The 26,106-nt window shown below is 36.6% G+C and overlaps 1 protein-coding gene across 1 annotated transcript in view; it reads left to right on the top strand.

Annotated features, from left to right (window-relative positions):
* LOC124161267 (circadian clock-controlled protein daywake-like) overlaps nucleotides 1-25,604 on the top strand; it is a 30,378-nt gene extending 4,774 nt beyond the window's left edge. The window contains exons 2-7 of the mRNA XM_046537555.1: nucleotides 10,138-10,252; nucleotides 17,270-17,362; nucleotides 18,194-18,341; nucleotides 19,847-19,980; nucleotides 20,891-21,037; nucleotides 23,241-25,604. Coding sequence (XP_046393511.1) covers nucleotides 10,177-10,252; nucleotides 17,270-17,362; nucleotides 18,194-18,341; nucleotides 19,847-19,980; nucleotides 20,891-21,037; nucleotides 23,241-23,395 — 753 coding nt within the window. The 5' untranslated portion in view covers nucleotides 10,138-10,176 and the 3' untranslated portion in view covers nucleotides 23,396-25,604. The remainder of the gene's footprint in view (nucleotides 1-10,137; nucleotides 10,253-17,269; nucleotides 17,363-18,193; nucleotides 18,342-19,846; nucleotides 19,981-20,890; nucleotides 21,038-23,240) is intronic.
* Nucleotides 25,605-26,106: the final 502 nt, after the last annotated feature.

The raw sequence follows: 26,106 nt of genomic DNA, 5'->3' as shown, positions 1-26,106 counted from the left end.
TAGGAGGGTGAAAAATATAAATGGAGCTATATTATAAAAATATGTGAACAATACTCCGTTTAGTGACACGTTTATGAATATATTAATCCTTTTACCTAGGCTACCTATTGTTATTTTGATTTTAAATTATACTATACATGCCACATTAAAAGGCATGAAAAGTGCATGTTTTTCTTTTAAATACTAAATATATTAAAATATTCCCAATAATCGTCAGAAAAAAACGGACCGTTATGCCTTCAGTAATCGCATTAATGAAGGTCTTTCTGTTTGGTACTCATAGCGTCTCCGTTTAATATTTTCACGACATTTATGGAGAAGAACCTTTATGAAAAAAACTATGGATATAATAATCCTTATAGTTTCTAAGGTTTGTGTGTTCCCCTTAGATTCATAATGTAGGTTAACGGGCGACACCTTGAAGCCGCCTTAACAAACGGTTAGCGGTGGGGTGGACCTAGGACACATATTGTTTAATTCGTGTAAAATTATACTGTACATAGTTTATGAAAAGAGTTGACAAATGCATATTAATATTTAAAGAATAAATACTTTGAAATGTTCCCAATAATCGTCAGATAAAAAACGGACTAGGTATACCTCAGTGGGCCGTATTCGCATTATTGAAGGTCTATCTGTTTGGTGCTTACAACGTCTCTGTTTAATATTTTTCTGGACATTTATGAAAAAAACCGGATGAAATATAGGCGATTTAGTTTTCACCATCGGTGCCAACCATTTTGATTGATCTAAAATCTAACATTTATTGAAGTCACCTATTGAACGAGGGGAAAAGCAATTTCCTTCACCTATCCGTTTGAAAAATTATATTTTTCAAATTTATCGTCTCTCGAACATGAAAATACACCAGTGACATTCTCAGAATTATCTGTCCACGTCAGTCTAAAATTTGTCTAATTAATCAAGCAATGCAAGGTGTTCGAGTCTCCAGTGGCTACCAACCTAATTCATGTCAAACCTTTTTTAATTTTTTCGCTGTTCGCGCGTTTGAGGAATCGCGCCGCTGTACTACGTATTTTATTGAGTCCACGAAGAAATCTTTGTGCGACGCCCATGCTTAACGTTCATTCGAGGTGAGTCCAGTCGAGTACGGAGTGGCACTTACCTTTCTCTTTTTCATCCGAAAACCTTACCACATCACGATTTAAGAAGTTTATTAAAAAATCCTGCTTAAAATGGGGTGCATGAAAAAGTTTTTTTTTAAGAAAATTTTAATAAATCGTCCTTGAATCAAATCATAAAGTTCTTATAAACGTTTTCAAGATCAATAGCATCCACCATGGGGAAATGAATAAAATTATTCAATATTAACCCTTAACCAGTGACGTGCAATTCTTGTTACACTACCAGTGACGTGCGGTCTGGGAGACCGCATTAAATAAAAAATTCATAAAATGTTGCAACGCCATTTTTATTGTTTTGTTTAATTTTTCTTTAAATGCTTAACTATTCTAACACTTATATTAAACGTTTTACATTCCTAATACGAACCACTTTGTCAGTAAAAATTGTTATTTGAAGTTGGGTCAAAAAACTGATGCCAAAAACACTTAAGTTATAATTATAATATTTATGTATCAATATTTCGCCAGATTTAAAAATAAGGCCTTAAATGCTAAAGTTGGAAGACTAAGTAGTAAGTGGACGTGAAATTTATCCCGCTTATTCCTTTTCTTGATGCATTCTGCTGGCGATCAAAATTACAATTTTTCACAAAAGCGCAGGCACAGGCTTTTTGCATTGGAAAAATAAGAAAGAGGTTTTCCGTGTTTTTGTACGGCGGGAAAAGTCTACCTACTGTCCGCATTTCAAACATTTCAACTTCTTCAGCCTCTTCCTATGCTAGATGGAGACTTTGCACAATAATTTATCCTACCCTTCTCGGGAGTCTTACATTTGACATTCTCCTTCCCATATCTAACGAGATCTCCGCCATCGATTTAATGCAATAAATCGTGTCATATCTCTCTTATCTTTCTCAGACAGCTGAAGCATAAAAGAGTTGACAAAGGAAATATTTAATATTCTGAAAAATGCTGTCATTGGCAACCTCCCCGATGTGTATGTACAGTACAAATTGTCTTAAGTATCTACGCCACCATTAGTTGCGCTGTAAAATGCAAATACCACTGGTTTCCCTGACTCTATATCATCACCTCCCCTGTAGTGCACAATTGAAACTAAACAAACAGCCTTATATACTTTGGAGACATTGGATATTACAGTCTTGTTCGCCGAGAATCCGTAAAATGAAGAGCCCATTTCGCGTCCTTAGGATGACGCAAAATTATTAGGCCCTTTTTATTTATTTGATCGTACCAACGTATTCAATGGTAACATTTGCTCATCAAAAATCTGAGACTTATAATCAAGAGGTTCAATATCCCTACCCAGTAATGTAATGTAATCCTTCAAACCAGGTTTCTGCGTAACGATGTTATGAAAGGGTATACGAATTTTCCTCTTTGGCTCATTTGATTACCACTTATAGCGATTTCTCCTGTAAAAAATTGTTCTTGCCTGGGGAGATCTTTTACTGCATCACTTCTGTCATCATCTGTTCTCCCTTCTTCACTATCAGTTGTATTTTTCGGCATTTGTCGACAAATTTTCGCACTACCCCAGAAAGTACGAACTCGAGGGTTTTCTGGTTAACTTGAGAAAAAAAGGGGCCAAAAAAACGCTTCGGACAAATCTAGAGGTAATGTCACTTGCATTTCGACGTTTCACTTTCGCTGTTTCTCAGGCTTTTATTGCTTCTTCTTGCGGTAAAATTCAATGCTAAGATGCTCCGTCTCCAAATATTTAAGAGGAGACCGACTGCTGAAAAATACCCGTAAATAAATATTGCGCTCCAGCCGTTAGCGCGCGAAATTTCGGGGTTCAATTGGTTCCAATTTACGAAGTACATTGTATGTGTACTGCCTGCTAAGGGTACGAGAAATTTACCACTATTTTATTCTAATTATTTATAAAAAATGTTAGCATTTAAACAACAATATGAGTGATATTTCCAATAAAAACTGTCTTTCATTTGTTTTACGTTCGACTTCAGAAACTTCTTGATAGGTCGTTTATTCTAACGCAATGAATTTTAGAAAAATTAAGTGCTTATATATCCACTTTGTACAACTAAAGATGCTTCCTAGCAAGATATAAATAATTCTTATGTTTAATAAATCACAACGAATTGTTTTAACAATTTTTTTTATCATTTCCACCAGCATTGCCTTTATTGATTTTTCTAATTTAGTGACGTGCGGTCTCAAGGACCGCTAACCGAATTCAATTGTAAATTTACAGAAATCAATAAAAGGAACGTTAAATTTTAAGAGTGGGATAACCTTGTTATGCAAAAATATGAAGCTAACGAGAATTATAGATATTTTGAAATATTAATTTTGAAAATATTCATATTTTTAGAAACGCAGCGGTCTCTCAGACCGCACGTCACCGGTTAAGGGTTAATATACCGATGGGAATCAAAGATCACTGCTGAAACGGAAAGGGAGAACATAGATGGGACTAGAATTGAAAACTCTGACGCTGGAGAAAAGAGTCAATCCTTAGTGTTCTATTAGAATTTTGCGTATTCGTAAAATATGTGGGATTAATGGAATTGGTATCAAAATTTTAATATCAGGGAATACTGATAAAATATAGGATTAATGAATGGGAGATTAATGTCGAGGATTACATTGTAAGTATTAGCTACTTTTTTTCGTTTCTTTATTTCTCACAGATGTTTCAAATGATCGATTCAGACATATTTATATTTCATTCGACTTTTCCGAGCAGCAATGCACTTCTATATAAATCTCTATATTAATATAAAATCAAAGCCATTGGAAAATTCTAAAACTTCGAATGGTGAATAAGCTACGAAAAAGTTTTGATGGCCATTAAGACGAGATGGTGAGTACTGCATGCATGATATCGTACTAAAAACTCTTAAGGCCATCTGAGGGAACCGATAACATAATTATGACACCGAATTTTAGTTGAACTCGTAAGATCTGATAGAAATAATAAAATCGCCATTATTTCATTAATTTCGTCTGGTTTTTTTTCGTAAAGGTCTTGAAAAATGTTAAATAAATACACTAAAGGTACCAAACAGGAAGACCTTCAAAAGTTTTAATCTTAATTAAATTATGATTCACAGAACTTTTGTCCGAAGGGCTGAAAAAAATCTCAAAGAATCTCAAAACTACCTAGACCGTTTGGTTATTTAACCAACACCACCGGGAGTCAGAAATTAGTCCACACGGCGTAACATAGTTTATTTCAGACAATGCATGTATATTTAGAGCCTGAGGAAGTACATCTATTGATTTATTTGAGAAGAACCTTAAATCCTAATGCATCCTAATTTTAATGGAAAGCCGGATATCCACAGCAAGAAGTAATCTCTTCGTCATCCATCCGGAACGTTCGGGGAAAAAATGACGAGGATTCTCGCCATCCGTACGCAACGTGTGAAGAGCCGCAACGATCACTTTACATAAATTTGTCGTTTGATTCTAGTTTCTCGCAGTTATCGGCTGTAAATCACATGCAATATAACTTATAAAAACTGGGAATTATATTTTATTCCCTCATTTAAATACTTGCTCAAAATTTCCCGTTGCATTGTAGTCACGAACTTCCTGAGACAATAGCAAGAAGAATTCTGTAATTTAAAATGACACAAGCTTGACTGATCCATTTTGGTAACTAAGGATTCATTTAAATTGTAAGTCATTAGGTGCATTTTTTAATTTTATCTCGGTATTTTCCAATGCATGAAAAACTTTAATTTGAGACAAATTATACATAATCAAGAGCCTATTTCACATGCTCCGTTAAGTTCAAGATAATAATTTTTCAATAGATTTTAAGTTCTAAATCTATTGAAAATTTTTTAATTATTTTTATGCCATCTCTAGTATACCTCTCAATTACTTTCATTCGAAATAGATATCTCAAATGTTTTTATTAGAAAAAGCAAAGTTTTGCACGAGGGAAAGAATTTACAGCGATGTAGCGCCGAAGCCGTATTTTTGCCCATAACCTTCATGGTTTGAAGTGACATTGCCATGAATGGCCAACGGATATTGAAACGCCAGGAATTTTCGGCATCAAGATGAGGCTCAGACCTTCTCTCTCTCGATAAATAATAATGACGTTTCTTCAGCAAAAAATTACTCTTCCTACCTAACCTTGGATCCGGAACAATGGTCGAGGTCATTGGATTTTGATCTAACGGTGAAGGGAAACAGCAAGATGCTTAGTAATTTCAACTTACGTTGATATAAAATTGATGGCTAATCATTATTTCTTCATTCTACGTATGTCTTGAGAGTTAATCTTCTTCAGCAAAAAGAGACAACATATAAGGTATAGTTATTGCTTCATTTCTTGCAAAATTATAGCGTAGGTACGTTTTTCAAGTATGCCTCTGCAAATTGATGATATGAATTTATAAAGTATTATAAAACAGGTACGAGTGATCACGCGAACGCATTTAGGTCGCTAGTCATTCTTGATTTCAAAATATTGGGCGAAATCCAAGTTTACATCCATAACAAGAGCTAAAGAGATGTATTAGCAGGCTGCTTTGATCTTGCAGGCTCGAGCACATTTTTGGGATCTGACAGATAGTAATGATATGGAAAGTGAAATAAATGTTTAAATGAGTTTATTAATACAACTTTGTGAATTAAGTATAATACTATTTTATAAACGAAAAAAGGACTAGTACGAAAAATTTATAAGTAAAGCAATGACAATCTTTTTAACCATATATGTAATTATTTACAATCATGCCATAAAAACATGCATCAAAAATAATTTTACCTAGTTATAATTTTACCAACGATCTTTGCTCACGTAGAGACATTGCTTCTTAATCCATTGATACGGTGGTATTATCTACAGAAAGTAGGGGAGTGTCCGTCGTAATCAGCGTTTTTTTTATCTTGTCAGATGGAGATAGAGAAGTAAACGACTACCTACTTCCTTTCAGAAATCTCAAAGAAGGCTAGTAATAGTTATTTTTTCAATTGGTTAAAATTTTGAAAAGAATGGAAGGTTAGAAAACAAAGTGCTAATAGCAATGTGAAATAACGATTAAGGGTCTAGAATGCTAAAAGATTACCGTTACCAGCAATTCCCTGTTACTCTTGACTTCGGGCTAGGAAGCAGAGTGGTGAATGGCATGAGAAATAATTCCCTTGGACCGGGAATCGCACCGCGGATCTTTAGCTTTCTTGGCCACTGCGCAGACTTGTAAACTACCCAGGTACCCGACAACTTACCTCAAAGCCAAAGGTCCATGGCTCCAGTGGCGCAGCGAGGGGGGCGTTTTGGGGGATAAACCCCCCCCCCCCCCAGAGCTCAGAGAAATTTTAAGTTCAATCCATTTTACTTGTTTGGATAAGTATTACTTATAGAATAGTGTTAGGTTTCATCAAATACCCCTTAGAAAGCCGTAAAACTCACCATTTTGAACCGTTATTCTTAAAACATTTCTGGAGGAGGGCCCCCGCAACTACTGCTTACCCTGGTGTTTATGCTATACCCCCACACCCGTAAGTATTAATTACCCTAAAACCCCCCCTAGCCTTAATTCCTAGCTGCGCCCCTGCATGGCTCATTCCCAGCGCAGGGGACTTTTTTCTCAAGGCAATGAATGTGAATTGCACTGCGACGACGTGGCAGGACTGAAATGTTCCACAATAGGGTGGTTTCATTTTAATTTTTTCTTGTCTAAATCGAAAGATTATTACTCCCAGAGTACTTATTTCACGCTTTAGATTTTTAAATGACGATTTCTATTTTACGCGATTAAATGAAAAGTGAAAAATTTCTAGCGCGCGAAAACGCGACGGCGAAGTATGAATACTGGGGAAAGCCAGCGTGACGTCATTCTGGTTCCGGCTGCCACCGTGTGAGGCCAACGTGGTGCGAGGCTATCAGCGCCACTACGATGTAGGCTTCTAGCAGGTAGCGCTTGGCTTCAATAAGGATTATTATTCCCCTATCAAACGAAGGAAACTTTCCGACCATTGCCAATTTTAATAGATGATTTTTAAGAGATGTTTCCCGGAGCTCTGTGCCTCATGCATGCATTGGTAATCTCAGACGATGTAAAACTGACTACTCGTATAGCATCTAAGTCCCTATGAGGTCACGTGGAGTGGCATCGCATGGGCGCCAATCTGGCCTTTTTCAAATGAGGTTAAAATTGACCATTAATATTCGTCTAAACTGGGATTTCTAAAACCAAATAATTTGTATATTATGAATACACTAATGGTGGGTAACGAATCGCAATCAATGCCGCTCGTTTTCTTTGATGAAGAAAACTACCCTATTGGAATTTTGGATCGGGGAGAAAGAGTACCAAGTATGTCCAAAAAATAATAGTAATTTTTAAATTTCGCGAGTTTGGAGAATCTATTAATGTTTTTATTACGTTGGCATACACGCCCCTGAAGTATGGTAAAATTTTCACTGCATTTATTACTTTGGTTGCCGCTGAGGTTAGACGTGCTGTTATGAGCTCGGCGATTTTCGTTCGTTAAAATAATTGGATCAAATAAAATTGTTAACCAGGGAGAGGGCGCGCGTTGAAATGTAACGGTAGAAGGCGCGTGGGGTGTCATCGACATCCCAAAAAATATATTTTTTATCTATCGTTGGGATGATATTCTTATGCTTCGTTCTTTTTCAAATAGATTCATCCAATAAAATTGACGCAAACTATTTACTTTTACACCATTACCATGAAATTGATAATAGAAGAAAAATATTCAACTGAAGTTTTCAATGTAGGTTATTTGACATTCGGTAACATATTCGATGCTAACTTTACAACTTTGGGATTCAAGACATGAAATATCTTATTAACATGCTGAATGTAATGTTCTACGTGCTAAAAGAGAAAAAATAATTAGCTTTCATGCAAGAGAAAATCTCGGAGGAAGTCCAATGGCACGGAAGAGGAACGCGAAAGGGCTCGTGGGATGAAGGTGACACCTTAGGACACTTTAACTCGTTCCAGCCCCGAAGTGGAATGACAATTTTATGGATACTGGCAGTATTTTGTCAAAATTAAGTGTATCAGAGTGTGTGAAATGCTTACAATGGTCCATTTAGAGTTTTCTATGAGTAACACGAGAATTTAAGAGCACCTAGTATATGCGTTCCCAAGACGACTCCAAAGACGTTGAAGATGACGAACGCCCGGACACCCCAGCACATCGACAACCGATGAAAGCGTGGAAAAAGTGAAAGAAATAGTTAGTTATTAACGTTGAATCGAATAAGGACTCTTTTGAAGGCGAAAATTAATTTAAACGAATAAATATTTTTTTAAACTAAAATTCCCATTCTTTTCCAAACACATCTCATGTACTAAGATGTAGGTACTCCGAGAGAGAAATTCTATTTAAATCGAAACTTTAAGCTTTTATGTGGTGGAAGGGCTCCATATCAATAATGAAAAGCACTTCGTTACTTCCACAAAATTCACAGAGTTTCTATTTAATTACCGGTTTCGGCTATTACACCATTTTATAAATTAAAAGTATGTATTTGAAATGGTGTAATAGCCGAAACCGATAATAAAATAGAATCTCTGTGAATTTTGTGGAAGTTACAAAGTTTTTTTCATTACTAATAAATTCTATTTCATAAGACAGTTGTAAGAACAATGCTGGACAAGGACTGATGGCCTTTGTGTTATCATCCTGGCACGCTGCCAACTTGACGGTTCGGCTGGCAAGGGAAGCACATCTACCCGAAATTCCAGGTCTCTTACTTTCCCCGATGGTCCGCTTATTTTCCGTCAGCTCTTCCATCGAGATAATTCCGCCGGAGGCATTAAGAAGTTCCCAGCGGGGATAGCCGCAATCAAAAATGTCTGCCGCTCGCTTTGGGTCAAGGTGACTGCGGTAAGGGGCGATCACCCGGGCGAACCATGCCTGGCATCCGCCCAAATTCGCTCAGTCAGAGCGCGCGCACCCGGTGTTCTTCAAGCTGGCGTTAAACTCTCCGCCTTCATCCATTGAGTCGCTGCGGAGTCTCCCGAACGTAGTCCAGCGACCTACTTTCACTTTCCTAACTCTTCCGTCTCGTTAGGTTTACTCACTCATCGTCTGCTTCTGCCTTCAATTTAAAAAAGTATAGATTGTCTTCGTTGACGATGTCAAATAAAAATGATTCATTGCTACCATTTAACTATAGGCCATGAAAGCTAGAAAAACTAGATTCAGAGCTAAAAAAATGTCATTATTGTAAAAGATTGACCCTTGCATTTCCAAAACATCCTTTTAGATTATTTCAGTCCCCAAGTTTGACATAAAATAGTCATGAATATATTCCAAAGACATTAGGGTATATTTGCCAACTATTTTTAAAATATTGATTTCCCCCTCGCCTAAAACGAAAACGTAAGATTCGTTAAATAAGTCTATAGTGAATTAATTGACTTAACTGTTTAATTTACAAACAATTCAATTCAAGATTATTTGTAACTTAATTCAAAACTAATTTCAAATCAAGTTGATTATTTCAGAATCCGAACTTTTAATTAATTAAGCATCAAGGCATTCTATATGGAGTAGGGAATATTTTATTACATTTGAAATAAAATATATTTCTTCCTAGCCTCAAAAACTTTCCAATCCCTTCAGACTATTTTAGACCCAAACTTGACGGTAAATTGGCATCAAGACGAATGTGTGGGATCATGGCGTATTATTACAATTCTTGGATTATAAAAATTACGAAATCAATCTTCCAAAAACCAACAAAAACTCTCCATAACTATTGATGGACAACGTACGTACAGATATAATTTCAAGAATAGCTGTTATGCTTTTTAAACTAGGAAATATATGGTCTACTTGATGCCAGACGTCCGTAAAAATATCGTTCGCTAAAGAGTCTAGTCTGGTATACATAAAAATCGAAACAATTTGGATTCTTTAATGTGTCTTTATTCCCTAACTATCAATAAATTTTGGAAATGGTAACTAATTCTTATCAATAAATAATTATTTTATGATTACATTAACTAAAAATGGTTCTCAAATAAAGGTTCTATACCGCTTTACTCTATACTTGCAGGTGAATCGTCATTTCCGCCCGCTTACCTTCCCTAGAATCATGGAAGGTGTCCTGATATTGCTCTTCCTCTTGCTAATTGGAGCAAACGCGCAACTCTTCGATTCAGCACCACTAAGTAAGTATAAATTTATCAATACTAATTCCATATCATCAAAAAATGAGTTAAGGATTTATTTTAAAGAAATCCTTAGTTTTTGTGTTTCTTAGTCCTTGTCAGAGATGATAAATTTAACCAATATTATTTTCCTTTTGCAACGGAAAAACTTAGATAAGTATCTCCAATGTTAGCAAAAATGTAAAATGGAGAGAAATCTACCTTGCTTATTTCAACCTGTTACTTCGTTTTTCAAGAGTTTGTCCTATTTCTCAAGTCTCCCTCGGCTCCCGTCACCGGAAATGCAATTATTAAGAATACTTCAATTTTCAATTTGGACAAATAATTCTATATTCGGTTCCCATATGTGACAACTGAGGATGATTTTATAATTTATCGTAAATTCTGGAAATTAACTAATTTTAGCTATTCTGCCTAAAGATCATTCAAGAAATACGCTCTTATAATACGCCAAGTTACCACAGAATTAAAACTGTGTGAAATGAGGATATTTTTATATTTTATCGTCATGAAAATAAAACGGTACTACCCGGTGAAACATACACATAAAATATGACATATTGTGATATAAGTAATTTAAAACATTTTAAAAATAAATTTTTACAAATTCATATTATTTCGTTCGATAGTTATAGCAAAAGATTTCGTTCCAATATACAAGCATAGAAGTAAGGAAACAATTCACCAGATGCTACATATGGAGTATGTTTTTCTATGGAATCGAGGCTTGGACGTTGACAGCAGCAAAGAAGTCAAGAGTGGAATCATTCGAAATATGGTGCTACCGGAGAATGATGAAGATAAAATGGAGTGACTGCGTAAGTAATGCTGAAGTTCGTTGAAGACTGAGAGAAAAGAGAAGTCTTCTAAAAACCTTAAGCAGATGACGGGAAAACTTAGTTGGTCACATTAAGAGACATGATGACCTGATGAAGACAATCATTGAAGAACAGGTGGATGGGAAAAAGGGCAAGGGACAGCCTCGAATAGGTTACATAGGACAGGTTATAAAGGATGTGAAAGAGAAGAAATACGTCGCTATGAAAAGGTTAGCGGATAGAAGAGAGAAATGGAGAGCTTCGTCAAACCAATCTTAGGATTGTTCACTATTGATGATGAAGTAAGTGGAATACAATGTGGTATGGAAATGGAATTATTCCGACCATTCGGTAATTCTCACCTCCCTCATATTCGGGGAAAACATTCTGAACGTTTGATCATCGATCAAAAATAGATATTTTCAGTTTTTACCGTTACTCGCACAAAGTCTAGGAAGTACTTGACAATACAACTCAACAGCAAAAAGAACGCATATCTGACAATACCTTAAAAAAATACGATTACATTCATATATTTTTTATACAATATGATATATTGCACTGTTGATATAAAAAATTAAGAAATTGTCGATGAAAAAATACCTAGTTTTACTGACCATAAGTTTGTTCTCATTTTCTATGTATAGAAATTTCTGCATCAGATACAAAATAATTTTCATTAGGTGTCGAAAAAAATTTCAATGCATGAAAATTGGAAACTTAAGTACAGCATTCATAAGCATTAAAAAAATACGGTCAGCATGAACTTTACTAGGAAGTAATTTTATTCAGTATTTTTTACAGTTTTAAGGAAACCATATGGCACCCGGGAAGTTTGACAAGCACGAAATATAACAAGAATGAAGCAATACTTCTCTACGGTTACAGGGCAATGCCTTCTTTAAGGCACATATACTTTCATAGTAGTCAATCAAAATTATGTAAGCAGAAAGCGAAAGTTGCGCGTTGGAAATACTTATAGCAAGACGCTTAGTTCAACGCTCACTTTTAACGTTTGATGGCGGGAAGAAGTGCATATAAGCAGAGTGCACCCAAGTGTTTGATAGCTCTCAATGCAACGCAATAAATACATAGTTAGAAGCGCAATAGACGTTCACTTGGCTTGCTTAGCCTAACAAATATCGCTCCTTTTTCTCCTGAGTTGTCGAATTGGACCGACGCGACGTTCACTTCGGGTGAAAGGATTTCAGAGATTTTTTTGGTGATACTTTCAGAAGAATACAATGGTTCCTAGTATGCCACGCCCATTTCTTTCGCCATGCTCAACTCCAACAGAGGAGAAACAAATTTGAATGCATTGACACTGTCTAATGTTTCATCGAATGATTGAGTCTTGTGACACATCCCTATTTGAAAAACTTTCCCTCGCTCAGAAATTCAACCGTAGGCAATTTTGATAAGTGAACGTAAAGTTCACCCTTGACAAAACAGCATGACTACGTTTAAAACCCACATGTTTAGCGCTCTTTCCCTGTCAGTTATTAATCTTTTGGTTTTGTTTGGATAGGTTTTATCTGCCCTTTGAACCTAACAGCGTCACATATATGAAATATAATTCGGAACTTGGATGATTTATGGATACCAAATTCTGGGATAAATTTTGTGTCTTATTGCTTAATGATGCTCCTAGCACTGAAATTCTGATATTCACATTCTGCAAACCAGGAGCTCTTTGTTTATCTTACGCCGTCAATTCACGCCATTTCTAAACTTTTATTCATTTAATACAGTCTATTATCTTAATTTAATTACCTGTTGTTGCCCAAATTATCTCATATTGGAGCAAAGGACCTCATACAGATATCATCCTTAAGCAATTTTGGAGTCAAAATGAATCAGTCACATAAAACGCTGAGTTTAAGCTTCCAATTATGCCTCACCCTCTTATTTGACAAACTCTTTTTCAATCAGCGATTCAAATCTCAGGGTGGTTTGGATAGCTGAAGGTAGAGCTCATCTGAGACTAAGCTGCAGGCGTATGAAAATGTCACAATCAGGGTATGGGAGACAGGTTTTTATCCTAGGTCTCCGCAAGCTTCGAGAATTTTCGTTCCGAAGAGTCTGAAGGCTTCACTCTGGACTTGAATCCGTGACCCCTTGTTCTGTAGCCCTACACTGTACTCACAAGGTTACCACTCTCCATATTTGGAAAAATTGTTAAAAATTTCCCCTTGAGTGATAAAATTTCTTTTACGTAACTGCATAGAAGAGACGTATTCATAATCATATGACCTTGGCGATAGTTCCACTGGATTGGACACGTGAGAAGTGAAAATTTGTCTTAAAGCATAAAATAATATTTTCACAAATTCTCCGGTTTGTGTTTTTTCTGCGACCTCACAGGCGTAATAGAGTGACTGGTTGATTTCTACATAATGATCCAGATAAGAAGTCAAAAATAAATTTGGGTCATGAGGAAACACCTCACACACAGCTCACATAATTTCCATCATGAATAACTGAGGATAATAATACTCCAGGATTATAATTAAAGACCCATTTACCTATCAAAACAAAGAATCATAATGGCAGGTTTGGGATTTATTTTGCTGGCCAACTGCTTTAAAATGGAATGTTATCCCTATCCAGTTATGGGTGTACACTGTACAGTCACACACGGTAAACTTTCTCACGAAATTGATTCACGTACGTTATTTTCTGTGAGTTAATCGCAGAGCTATTGGCTGCTAAAAATGACTTTGCAATTACACTCGAGGAAATTTTGAAAGCTAGCAAAGAGATTCACATCTATAATTATGTTGTAGATATACCAGTCGGTATTCAGGTCAATAACTCAGGATATTCGTTCACTAAAATTATATTTTTATAGTGAAGTAGTTATACAAAAAGTTGAATTTTAATACTTCCGCTGAAATAATAACATTTCGGATCTTTTTTTTTCGAGCCGCTCTCCACGTTACCGTTTTAAACATTTCGGCTAATTGCATCATATGCTTGACTCTGGGAAAGTGGAAATAGCACAAGCCCTTCAGAAGGCACGATTGTGACACCCGAAAGGCATCCATGACTGCCGAAAATTATATCTTACTTTTTCTTAAGGTTATCTCTTCCTCCACAGCTGTGATCTCGTAATGGCCACTATCTTCTTAACCTTCATTCAATCTAAGCAGTAGTATTTCTAGGCTCACACGAGTGGATCCGTAGCAATTGATTACCATGTATTAATTTCCTCCCATTCAAAATGTTATGTGATATTTTTGGCGCACATCCTGCATTATTTCTATTGGAGATCATTGTATTCTTAACCCTGTCTAACACAGAGCTGCTTCTGGGAGAAATCAAATACGAAGACTTCTCATTTTTAAACTGTGATAACTTTCAACTTAATCATAATAATTGTGGCAGCTACATATTTTGCCATTGAACTTTGCAGCACAAAAGAACACGTATTATAAATATTTCCTGAATGGAGCTGCTAATATAAACATTTTTGATGTTACTTAGAAGCAACGTTGGGTTAAGTACTCAGCCAAACGACTCGAGAAAAGCACAACACGCTATCGGTGCAGCATTATATGGCGCTGAACCTGCAGATGGAGAATGAGTATAGTCTTGAGGCGTTCGAGATTTGGATGCGGAGAAAAATGAAGCAAGTTCAATGAAAGAATAAGAAAACGATATAGAAAGTAATCCATATATCTCGAAAAGAGAGGAAACTGATAGATGAGATGAGTAACTGACAAAATAAAAGGCTAACGCAAGTACGGATTAACGGAAGTAGCGAATATAAGGGAATAGAATACTTAAGGGAAGGAAGAAAATAGTCTTTACGACTGTAATGAGCATTCACTCAGAGATTTGATCGGAAAATTGGTTTTAACCTGCTCAGACCAACCAATTCTTGGATCAAATCGCTGAGTGAGATATAATTTCACTGGATGCAAATAGGAATCTTAAGTACGAACGAATATATTCAGAAGCATAAAAAATACGATCAGCACGAATTTTATCGAGAAATAATTTTGTTTAGCATTTTTCAAAGCTTTAAGGAAACCATATGGCATCCGTGAAGTTTGACGGGCACGAAATAAAGCAATGAAGTAATGCTACGGTCACAGGGCTATGGGCAATGGTTGAACAGGTTCAAACCATTTTTCGGGTTTTGAACACGTAGATAAAAGCTCGACTCAGACTAACCCAAAGGCATGAGAATAGCACGCAATAAGGGCGAGGGGGCCAATTCCTGGGGTCAACTCTCAATCCGTCCCATAAGAAAGATATAAAAAACACCCTATTTTCAAAAACAGTATAAATGTAGGTACTAAGAAGTAAAATAATAAGCTTTTTCATCATTCGGAGAATGAGGCGTGGGTGGTGATAATTTTTTTATTTAAAAAAATGACTGTTTGCACATGAATGTAGAGGAGGATAGGTAAGGACTGGAACGCAATATTTAAATCACAACCTAATGAGAACCCACGTTTTATTATCTGAGAGATGAAAATTTTATTTTTTATTTTTAGTGTATATTATGCAGTTTTTGGATGAAGCGTGTCATATAAAAATCTTTCATTATTTTATTTTTATTTTCTACTATTTAATGTTGAATCGTGTGATCGATCAAACCAAAGCTTATAAAGAATTACGGCAAAAAAATATACCTAACGTCATATTTTGAGAAAATTTAAAACTATATTTCAACTAGTAATTTAGTTATGTTGGTGGTGGTTCTCGGGTGTTGCTGTGTAGATAACATTTTCACTCAACGTTTTACTCCTCCTACTGGGAGCGTTATCAAGAGAAATTAGTTTTTGTTAGTAATTTAGTTAATTAATCAGAGCACAATGGAACAGAATTTCAAATGTATATTTATAATACATTGTATTGTCATCAAAATCAAGCGAGAAAATTTTCAAGCCGATCCGACATTGAGAGAATGGTTAAAAATCAATTTCATTGAAGAAACAGAAAGTTAAGCAAGTTAAGAAATAGCGTGTAGTAAAAGAGAATCGCACGCGAGTGAAGAAACAACTATTTCTTTAAGTATTTTTCATATTTTATATACTAGTCATTTTCTTGAGTTATTACCTATTTCTCGGAAGTCTCCCATGGACGTTTTCTCCATATAATTCAAAGAATCTCTTCTCAGGGGAAATGAGAGCCGCATTACGTTTGTGGGAATTCCCGCACCATTTCTCTCTCGCGGATATTTTAATGATCGGAGAAAGGGCGGTCGGGGTTGATCGCTTTCATACTTTCCAAAGCCACACATGCTAAAAGTTTTTTTAAATGAAAATCCTTTTTTAACATATACGAGTATGACATCATGTGGACGTCAGAAGATGTATTTTGCATGCGTATCCTAATTATTTGTGCTCTGTGCACTAATGGTGCGTGACTTGCCTTGGGAAATGAGTTGAGGAAAGTGGAAGGGAAAATGAGGAAAAACACCAGAGTTATTACAGTCAAGATGCACATTTTATTTTATCGAATTTATGTTAAGATACGAATGCTTCCAGGTAAGAAATATAGGGGAAATATTATTCGCATATACGACATAAAGAGTAAAAAAAATGATTTTTTCACAGAGAAACGTCAGATAAAATAAAAAGCTAATTTTTGCATCAGACAGGTTCGAAATCATCGCCGAAGAGGGAGCATTTAAGCAATATATAAATCTAACGTTGCAACATTCATCGCTCACACACAGTAATTAAACTCGTCGAGTTAATTATCATAGGCAAAGGTAGAGGTCTCCCTGGACTATATTACAGGGGTATTAAATCTACATGCACAGGGAATGGAGGCCAATTCCTTTCCATCGCTATTTGAGAATTTTTCTTTGAGTGTTGTAAGGCTTCACCCAAGAATGGAACGTAGAATCCTTATTCAAGATACCAACGCTTTATCCACTGGGCTACCATGCTACGCCTTATATAGTGTGACAAATTAAGGGCATTGTTAGGGCTCTACAGGGTGCTGAGTTTCTGACTCCACTCTAACTTTTATCTCGAGTACTTTCAAGTTAACATCAAGATTCACACCAGTCGCCTACTGACATAATCTGTAAGGCCATCACATACCTATTGTGTTTTCGACAACTAATCATGGGAAAAATATTTACAATGCCAAATAGCTAACACAGCTCATAACATAAATTAGGAGCCCCGTTTTGTAACTGGTGAAACTCAGTCAGAAATATGATTACTCTTTCCAGAGAGTTTTTTCGCCAACTGCCACCCAGGAACTGAGGACATGGATGAGTGCATAAGGGAAGGCATCAACGCAGCATCATATTTAATGCCAGTAGGTAAGTGAAAGCATAATAAACATTAAGTTATAAAATATAATACTCTCAAGTCAAATTTTAGTATAATACTGAATTTAAAGAATCCCAAGAAAATGTATCATCAAAATATAAATCCTGATAGTTACATAAAATTACAGAGGAAGTTTCAAAACAGGTGACTTGCCGCTATTTTGTGTATCTACGATTTCTGCCAAACTTTGTACCCAATTAATAAATTCAGCATGCTATTAATTTATGGTGATGAACACGTATGACGATAACTGTACTCGGAGACGTCCCTTATAAAGTTCTCCGTCTCTTAATTTTACTAAGGTAAATATTTATACGCTTGAACTATGAAGTTTATAGTTTAAGAATACATATGAAATACAATATAAATCCACTCCAAATATGATAATATAATTGGCAATTTTTTTAAAATCACATTTTGCAAATCGTCTTCATTCCATGATCACAAATAACAAAAAAAACATGGATTTTCTCTGGATTAATTATATTTAAATGAGACTGGTTAACTTTTTAGCATGAAAGCTACAAGACCTGAAAACTACCGCATGGTGAAAAATACTTCCAATTTTTATTGTATAAAAATTTAATAAAAAATGTTGCCAACTGCTTAAGGTTTCCAAAGGATAAGTAAAAAAACATTTAAAATGAGAAGAGACAGCCTATTACGGCAAATATACTAGAACGTCTCATCGATTTAGTCATGCTCATAAGTTAACAATCCGAATGCTAATTTGATGCATCTCTCCTCTCCGCTCTACATTCTGATAAGGTTATGATATTTACGTTTTCCTTCTTTTATCTTTTCGTTATCTACTTTTTCAGGCGCTCCTGAGTATCAGCTACCTCCATTTGACCCGTTCTACGCCAAAGAAGTTGTCCATAAGAGATCTGGGCCCCTCATGCAGTACAAGCTAAAACTCACAAACGTTGTAGAAAGTGGTTGGAGATTTTCCACAGTGACCCGATTCAAGTACGTCATATTTTGATGCTAATCCTAGACTTCATAGTCTCTTTAGCCCTTAGCATAAAAATAATTCTAACAAAGACGACGGTGCCTCTAAAAATTTCGTGAAGAACGGGGTTACACCTAGCAATGTGAAAATAGTTCACAAAAGGCATGGAATTTCACGTAAATTGCCGAATAGAAGGTTTCTCTGGATAAATTATTGTTCTCGGGTATCCAACAGGGAGAGGGAGTTCACTATACAGTTAATTCGTGGGGAAAGACACCAGATCAATAGGCTATAGTTCTTATATCTTATGAATAGATAATCCTCTCTATTTTAACAGCACAGTAGCTATAAAATTCGCACGCATTCAACTAATAACGCTCCAAGAGCGTACCCAGGATGAAAACTAGGGGGGGGGGGCATCGGGGACAAGCCATTATTGTTCAAGTTGAAGGTAGGATTTAAGCATGGAAAAGGTGAATGAAATCAACATTTTGAGGAAACAGTAACAGCTCTTTATTAGTTTTTAAAATTATTTTCCTTAAATACATTTGGGATTTTTGCTTCTAGGGGGGCAGCTGCCCCCTCCTGCCCCTCGCTGGGTACGCCCATGCAACGTTCTATCTACCGAAAGATGATGAATTTTCTTCGTGGAGATGCAGAGCTTCTTTGATTTGGTATCAGTTACAAAAGCCATTAAAATTCATCACGAAGCAAATTTATTCCCTCTGTCACGAAAACTGTCGTTCGTATGGATAGCTCACTTTCCATTCAATAAAACACCTTTAAAAAACTGGTTAGTTTTTGAAATTGCGGACGATAAATTTTATGGATAAACCAACGTAGCGGTAAAGATAAATATGTTGGATATTAATTATACGAGCCAATCTACTTAAAGAAGCGAATTTCATACAAACACAGAATAAAAAAATGCGGTAAATATAATTTAGCTTACCGTGAAGTTATTAATAACTTTCGGTACCAGATTGTATAATAGTTTTTCGATAATTTAGTTTTAATAATACACTTAAGGAAACATGAGTTTCATTCCGGTTGTTTACGGCTTTCAAAATTCAAGGAAGTCTAAGACCTTCAAAAGGTGGGGCGTTTGAAAATGGATGATTAATTTATGTCCAAAAAATATAAATAAAGCAATTTTTAGCTTGAGTCAACATAAGTTTACAGTGTCGTGCTTTGTTAATCCTCGGTAGTAAAGGCCTCCATGTGCTGTTTATGGAGAAGTTGGAAATAAATAACTAAATAAGTCGTTTTAGAGGAAGATAGCACGGCTTGTTAAATACCTTACACCTAATGAATTATTCTTCTGCTTGTTTTAACTGTATAAATTTTGTGTAATATAGCCAATATTATTCTATAAAATAGTTCTACTCCCGTTTGTTCCATTCATCAATAGAGGGATTCGGCTTAAATTTCCAGAAAGAAGCGTTAGCCTAAATAACACGAGCTAGCATTATTCTATCGATTTTATTCCTACCATTTCTTAAAAGTCGTCTTGATTTTTCAGGAGTGACTTGGCAAACCAGAAAGTGACATACGACCAGACCTTCCCCGAAAAAGTCGTGAGTGGAGACTATGAGTTCGAGGGTAGTTTCATACCACTTCGCCTCAACAATAAGGGCAGATTTAATCTCACACTCTGTAAGTAAAATTCATAGCATGAATCCCAGTTTTTTGCATTTTTTACCATCATAAGTATTATTTTGGCTCCTCGCACTGACACAACACAACTAAGTACGTTGTACACTTGTTTGAAACATAGTTTTGAAGTAGGTTTATACAAGCATGTAACTAGGGCGTCCCCCCAGAAATTAGTTCCCTTGTAGAAACTGCCCGCTATACATCACCTAGGGACCAAAACAAAACCAGGGGCACTCATCTCTGACTTTCTGAATATTATTGCTATCTCAGTAAATCTAGTAACTACGATTAAAAATTGTATTGAGTTAAATACGCATTCTAATAGAGGCCTTTAACTCTTTTTGACGAAAGCAAACAAATAATCTTTCACCAATGTGCGTTCTCCTTGAAAATGAAAATAATTTCAATAGAAATAAAATGGCAAGGTAACTTTTGCTAAAACGACTGAAGAAGTAATTACCACAAAATAAAATCTATAATTAGTCAAAATAATTGGTATCCACCATATGAATCAAAAAGAAAGCTATTTAAGTACGATTAAAAATGGTATTAAGTTAAATACGCATTCTAATAGAGGCCTTTAACTCTTTTTGACCACAGAAAACAACTAATCTTTCGCCAATGTGCGTTCTCCTTGAAAATGAAAATAATTTCAATAGAAATAAAATGGCAAGGTAACTTTTGCTAAAACGGCTGAAGAAATAATTACCACAAAATAAAATCTATAATTAGTCAAAATAATCCACCATATGAATAAAAAAGAAAGCTATTTAAGGACCACACTGTAAAATTTAAGATACTTAAAAAAGGTCTCAAAGTAATTATTTGTTAGTTCGATAATTTAGGCGCTGGATAACTTAGTTTCCAATATAAAAGTTACTGGTTAATTAATTATCTTTTTCCATTACAGATGACTACAATCAAACCACAACAGTCACCATGAGAAGAGGCGAAAGATCCATTGATGGCTTACCGCTCTCCGTTCGCATTGTCAACACGGGCGTCAGGGACATGAACATCTACATATCCAACCTACTCCGACCAAACACAACGCTGAGTAAGATCCTTATTATAAAATCTTTTCCACGAAGTAAATATTTGAGAGATTCAAATGCTGATCTTGTGTTTTAGAAAATGCTCATTCAGTAAATTACACACCAATATGCTAATGTGCTCTTAAAAATGGAAACGCATTACAGCAAAGCAGGAAAAAGTACGCCGACGAACTTGTGCTGAATAGGGACGTAAAATTCTTCAAAGATTTATCTTTTTGGTATTAAGGCAATGGAAACAGACGAAGTAAGAAGAGAAAGAAGGAAAATTATCATATAGTTGTTGACTGTAGACTGTTCAAGTATATGGAAAGTCGGGCTGCTCATGAGCTGCTATTAGTACGATTCCGTATCTTACAATTAAGTTGCTTTTCCCTGTACTGCGCATGAATTTTTACATGAAAATTCGTGTAATATTTCGCGATGATTTACTTTGTGTAGCTTCAATCAACTGCAGGCTTGTTAGCTTACCAATCAATTGCTTTCGGCAACCATTAACTTCCAAGTGCGACGTGAGGTAGTCAACGTAATGAAATAAATATTCATACACCATTGCACGCAATTAAGCTACAAAAAAGTCTAGTTTCTTGTTTGATGACTACAGCCACCCGCGAGAGAAATCTTTTCGTCGTTTTTTTGCTCAACACTAATGTGTTTACACATGAATGGATCATTCAAGGTCTTAAAGCTCTGAGCAATCCATTGTGAACCTGACTCCAACAAAAGCTCAGCAGTTATGCTAATTTCTAGTAGCAACCTTGAGTTACACTCATCCGTGAACTTTCTTGAGCTATTCAAATATAGTCTTTAAGGGAAAGCAAAAACATAGCTCACAGTTTATGTCTACGTTTATAGTATAAATTTTTAATCAGCACTAATTAAAAAAGTCCTTGAAAATTTTTCGGTCGAATTAATATTGCCTATGCCTTAAATTTCTGCATTTAACCTATGACTTAAAGTTCTGCATTCATTGCATCACTTCCTAATACATTCATCGGCAGTGAAAACAAGTGTATTTTCCATTGTTTAAAATAAAAGGAAGAAAAGAGGGTGTGAGGGGGTAAGTTTTAAGGATCACTTTTACATATTTTATCGGTCAAAATATCAATGAAATAATAGCATTTCATTGAAAAGTAATTAATAATTAACTATGCAATTTTTATCATTTATTATACATTAATCATTTTTAAAAACCAAATAGGAATAAGAGAATAAGAAATATAAACAAAATAATTACAGCGAATTAACTATGCAATTTTTATCATTTATTATACATTAATCATTTTTAAAAACCAAATAGGAATAAGAGAATAAGAATATAAACAAAATAATTACAGCGAATGACTATTAACTCAAAGCTTGTGACTCGAACGATTGGGTACTCGTCCATCTAGAGGATCTCGAGTCATTGCAGGTTAGAGGTGGGCGCGGCACACCTCTTACCCTGAAAATTAGACGAAGCCGCGGCTCCAACTCTGCAGAAAATAAAATGGCGAATAACCCATAGTATACCATACAATATGATGCATAAACGACCTCATTCTTGCGCGTCTTAATTCTTGGAGCTAAATACTTAACCCTCATTGACGAAATCACACTGTAGGGACCATCGGAGTGGGAACACCGGCGATTGTCGCACGCCGTTAAAAAAAACACCACCGAACGCCGCACCCATCGAGTTTTTATGTCCGGCATACACTTCTATTTGGAACGAGACTTATATTAAATGGTTTAAGGCTGAAATTCGTTGGAATCCGAGCGGGACTCTTGAGATATCCAACTATTATGATTAATATCCAGAATATATACAAAATAATTCTCAACTCGACACTCGATTACCATAGAACACAAATGATTTTGAGCTCAAGACGGGGTAAGCGGGAGGACACAGCAAGCCGAGTGGCATCTATCCGGTTTCACACCATTTTACGGCATTGTTACATTCTATAATTTCTACCACCGGTATTAGTTGCACCTAAACCACCCCCAGCCTTAATTCCTTGCTGCGCCCCTGCTGCGATTTGCCCTATGATATGAAGGAAGCCGCGAGCATCGTCGAAGAGGATGCAGTCCTTGAGAAATACCACCCTTGCTTTCATTTTTCGCCGAGTTTGCTAAACCAGTTTCAATTCGCGGAGATTCCCTCAATAAAAAACTCAACTGCCTCTTCCATCCGCACTTTCACCCGCATCTCTCTCTCTCTTGCAGGCGATATCTTGGGCAACGTGATCAACGCGTCGTGGCGTCCCTTCTTCCCGCTCCTGAGACCCGCCATCAACGACATGGTCAGCAGCGCGTTCACGCTCATCTTCAGCCGCGCATTCGCCTCCTTCCCCTTCGAGGAGGTGTTTCGGCCCATATGAGGCAGCCTCCTCTCAAATGGACTCGAGAATGCTGAGGGGATGGCGGTGGAGTCAGGACGTCGCTGACGGAGCCACGAACGACGAACTTTGCTAGAGAGAATACTCAAGTTGGTCTCAGGATGTGGTGTCACCCATCACGCATTCAAATGTGTTCCCATAAGCCGCCACTCACGTCGCTGACGGGAAAAGTGATCCTGGGAATTTCGCGTAGAAATTAGACATATTCAGGGGTATAAACTAAAAAATATACTCCTGATGGTGTGATCTTTCAAATTCATAATTTTTCAATCTTATTCCTCGCAATTGAAAATACACTACTGTAAAATGTTGTTAAATAGTGGATCGCCCTTCACCCATTCCTTCGCTGCGGACATTTTTGGAAACATATTAAAAAGCTGAAGAACAGAAGAAGTGGCAGCAGAAGACAACCTTCAATGGGATGGAATCAGGTTTCATCTACCATATGAAACCCCCAGACGATAGAAAATGGATTCCCAATGCTACCACAACGGCGAACCCTAACCCCCACATCAAATGGTGCGTTGCCAAGATAATCGCTACGCCGCCAACTCGGTGGTAAGAGCACAAGTTTAAGATATTATGAATGCATGTTCAGAAAACCGGAATTAACTTCAGGATCACAAAATTTATTTATTATTATCTTAGATTGCTTTTAATGCTTCCAACCTATTAAAAGATATCTTTTTTTTAATTGCGAAAAACACGTGAAAGACAGGAATTTAAAACACATCTACAAGAGCTGAATAGTTGGGAAAGAGAATCTTATATGCAGTGCCCTCTTCCGGCCATGATCCAGCATTTATATGCGTGGCGCGGCTTTGAGCCACAATGCGGAACCATGAAATACTTCAGCGGTTGATTTGTCGGAACTGAGCCAATTACAACGGACCAAGAGCTGTATTTGAAACTCGATTGAAGGAGAATCTATACTGGAATTGGCATGGCAGTTGTACAAAAGAGATACGAGCGAAGCAGAAATAGGGTTGCATGGGAAGGATTAGCCCACTTTCTCCAAAACATTGTGAGTAACTCTATCTCACGCTTAATGGAACAGTAAATTTAATTCCCTTTCTTGATTTCTTAATTCGGGTGCTCAATAGAAACAATTTCTAGATTCGTGCTCAGGCTAGTTGATGATAGTTCCTGTAGGACTACCGGACCAGCCGGCACCAAAAACGAGCCCACGCGCCACCGCCAACTTAACTTGAAAAAATATACGTATCCCTTAAAGTACATCTAATCTTGGTGTTGCACTTCTTAATCCTTCCAACGCCCTTTTCAGTCATGCCAAACGATGATAGAATCTACTGCACTCCGCGAAACTTATTAGTTCCGCGGAGTGTAGTAGATTCTATCATCGTTTCTGAGTTTCCATCGCGTTGCTTTCCGCCTGATAATGATAATTTCACACGCAATCTGCCAGCTTCTTACTTAAAGATTCTGGCCACACGCCGCGAACATCAAATTGTTACTACCGGCGCCTATGCCTATTCTTGAGAGCTCTCAAAATAATAAGATTACTATTTCTCTTCTTTGCTATCATGCATGGATAATTCCCAATTTGAGATTTAAATCATTATTTACTCAACCTTTTGCCTTAACTTTAAATATCACTGATGAAGATAGTATCGGGTTTTCAAGTCTTATTTCCATTTTGCATGCCTAGACATGTCATTTTAACGGGCACGAAGAATTTTAAAATTAACTAAAACCAACGGTGAATAAAGCAACAGCCAAACTACAATGGAATCACCAAAAAAAAAGCCAAATGTAAGCGAACTGTATTACTGTATCTTCATGAACCATAGAGACTTCTAAAACAGCGTTATTGTCAATTCCAACAATGCTTTCATCAATGAGTATTCTTACAAATTAACTACCACTGATTATCTTCGTCTGGTTTCAAACTCAGACTTCACCTAAGATATATTTTTCAACGATTTACTCGGTTTATCCCTGACTTTATGTGTGGTTTTTGAGTGTCAATGGTAATAAGGATTGTTTGTAGTGATCGAGAGGGTATTCTGCTCACGAGGATGAAAAGAAACAATTTTACTGGTGAGACCTGTTGAAGATAGAAAACGGACTAAAATCTTCAGGAACTTTTAAGTGCACAAGACGGAATGTTTATTTATGTAAAATACGGTGTATATACTTAATCTAGGAAGTATTAAAATTTTACGAACGAGCTGTAAATTTATTGATGAGTTGGAGCAGAAGAATGACTACAGCAATGGATTCACTTACCGAGAATCCAGTTGTGATTCCCACTTCCTGCAGATATCTTTCTTTTTGGAAACATATATTCTCAATTTTCCTAACGAACGAAGGTTAATATGGAGGCATCGGATGGGTTCGTTGGCTAAAAGTGGCTTAATACCCCGAGGGCCTCAGTTCAAGTCCCTGTGATGTAAGAGATTTCACGGAGATTGACTGATCCCTGCTTGGGTCTAGAGCAGCCCAGTGCAACCCTGGTAATGCTACGCGATGTCGTCCTGAGGGCAGGCGCGCACTAGCGCGACCACGACCACGAAATGCGGCACACGACCAGTTTTAGCATTGCAACTAATGGAGCGACGCGCACTAGGCCAAGTGCGACCCGTTGGTCGGACCGGAGACGTCCGACCAAAATTGTTGAATTTGGTCGTCCCCGACTCAGCGGTCGTTGCGGCCAGAAATTACACACATTC

Source organism: Ischnura elegans, chromosome 6, assembly GCF_921293095.1.
Source record: "Ischnura elegans chromosome 6, ioIscEleg1.1, whole genome shotgun sequence".
Lineage (NCBI taxonomy): Eukaryota > Metazoa > Arthropoda > Insecta > Odonata > Coenagrionidae > Ischnura > Ischnura elegans.
Note: the sequence above shows the minus strand (reverse complement) of the source record. Positions and strands in the feature narration are given on the sequence as shown.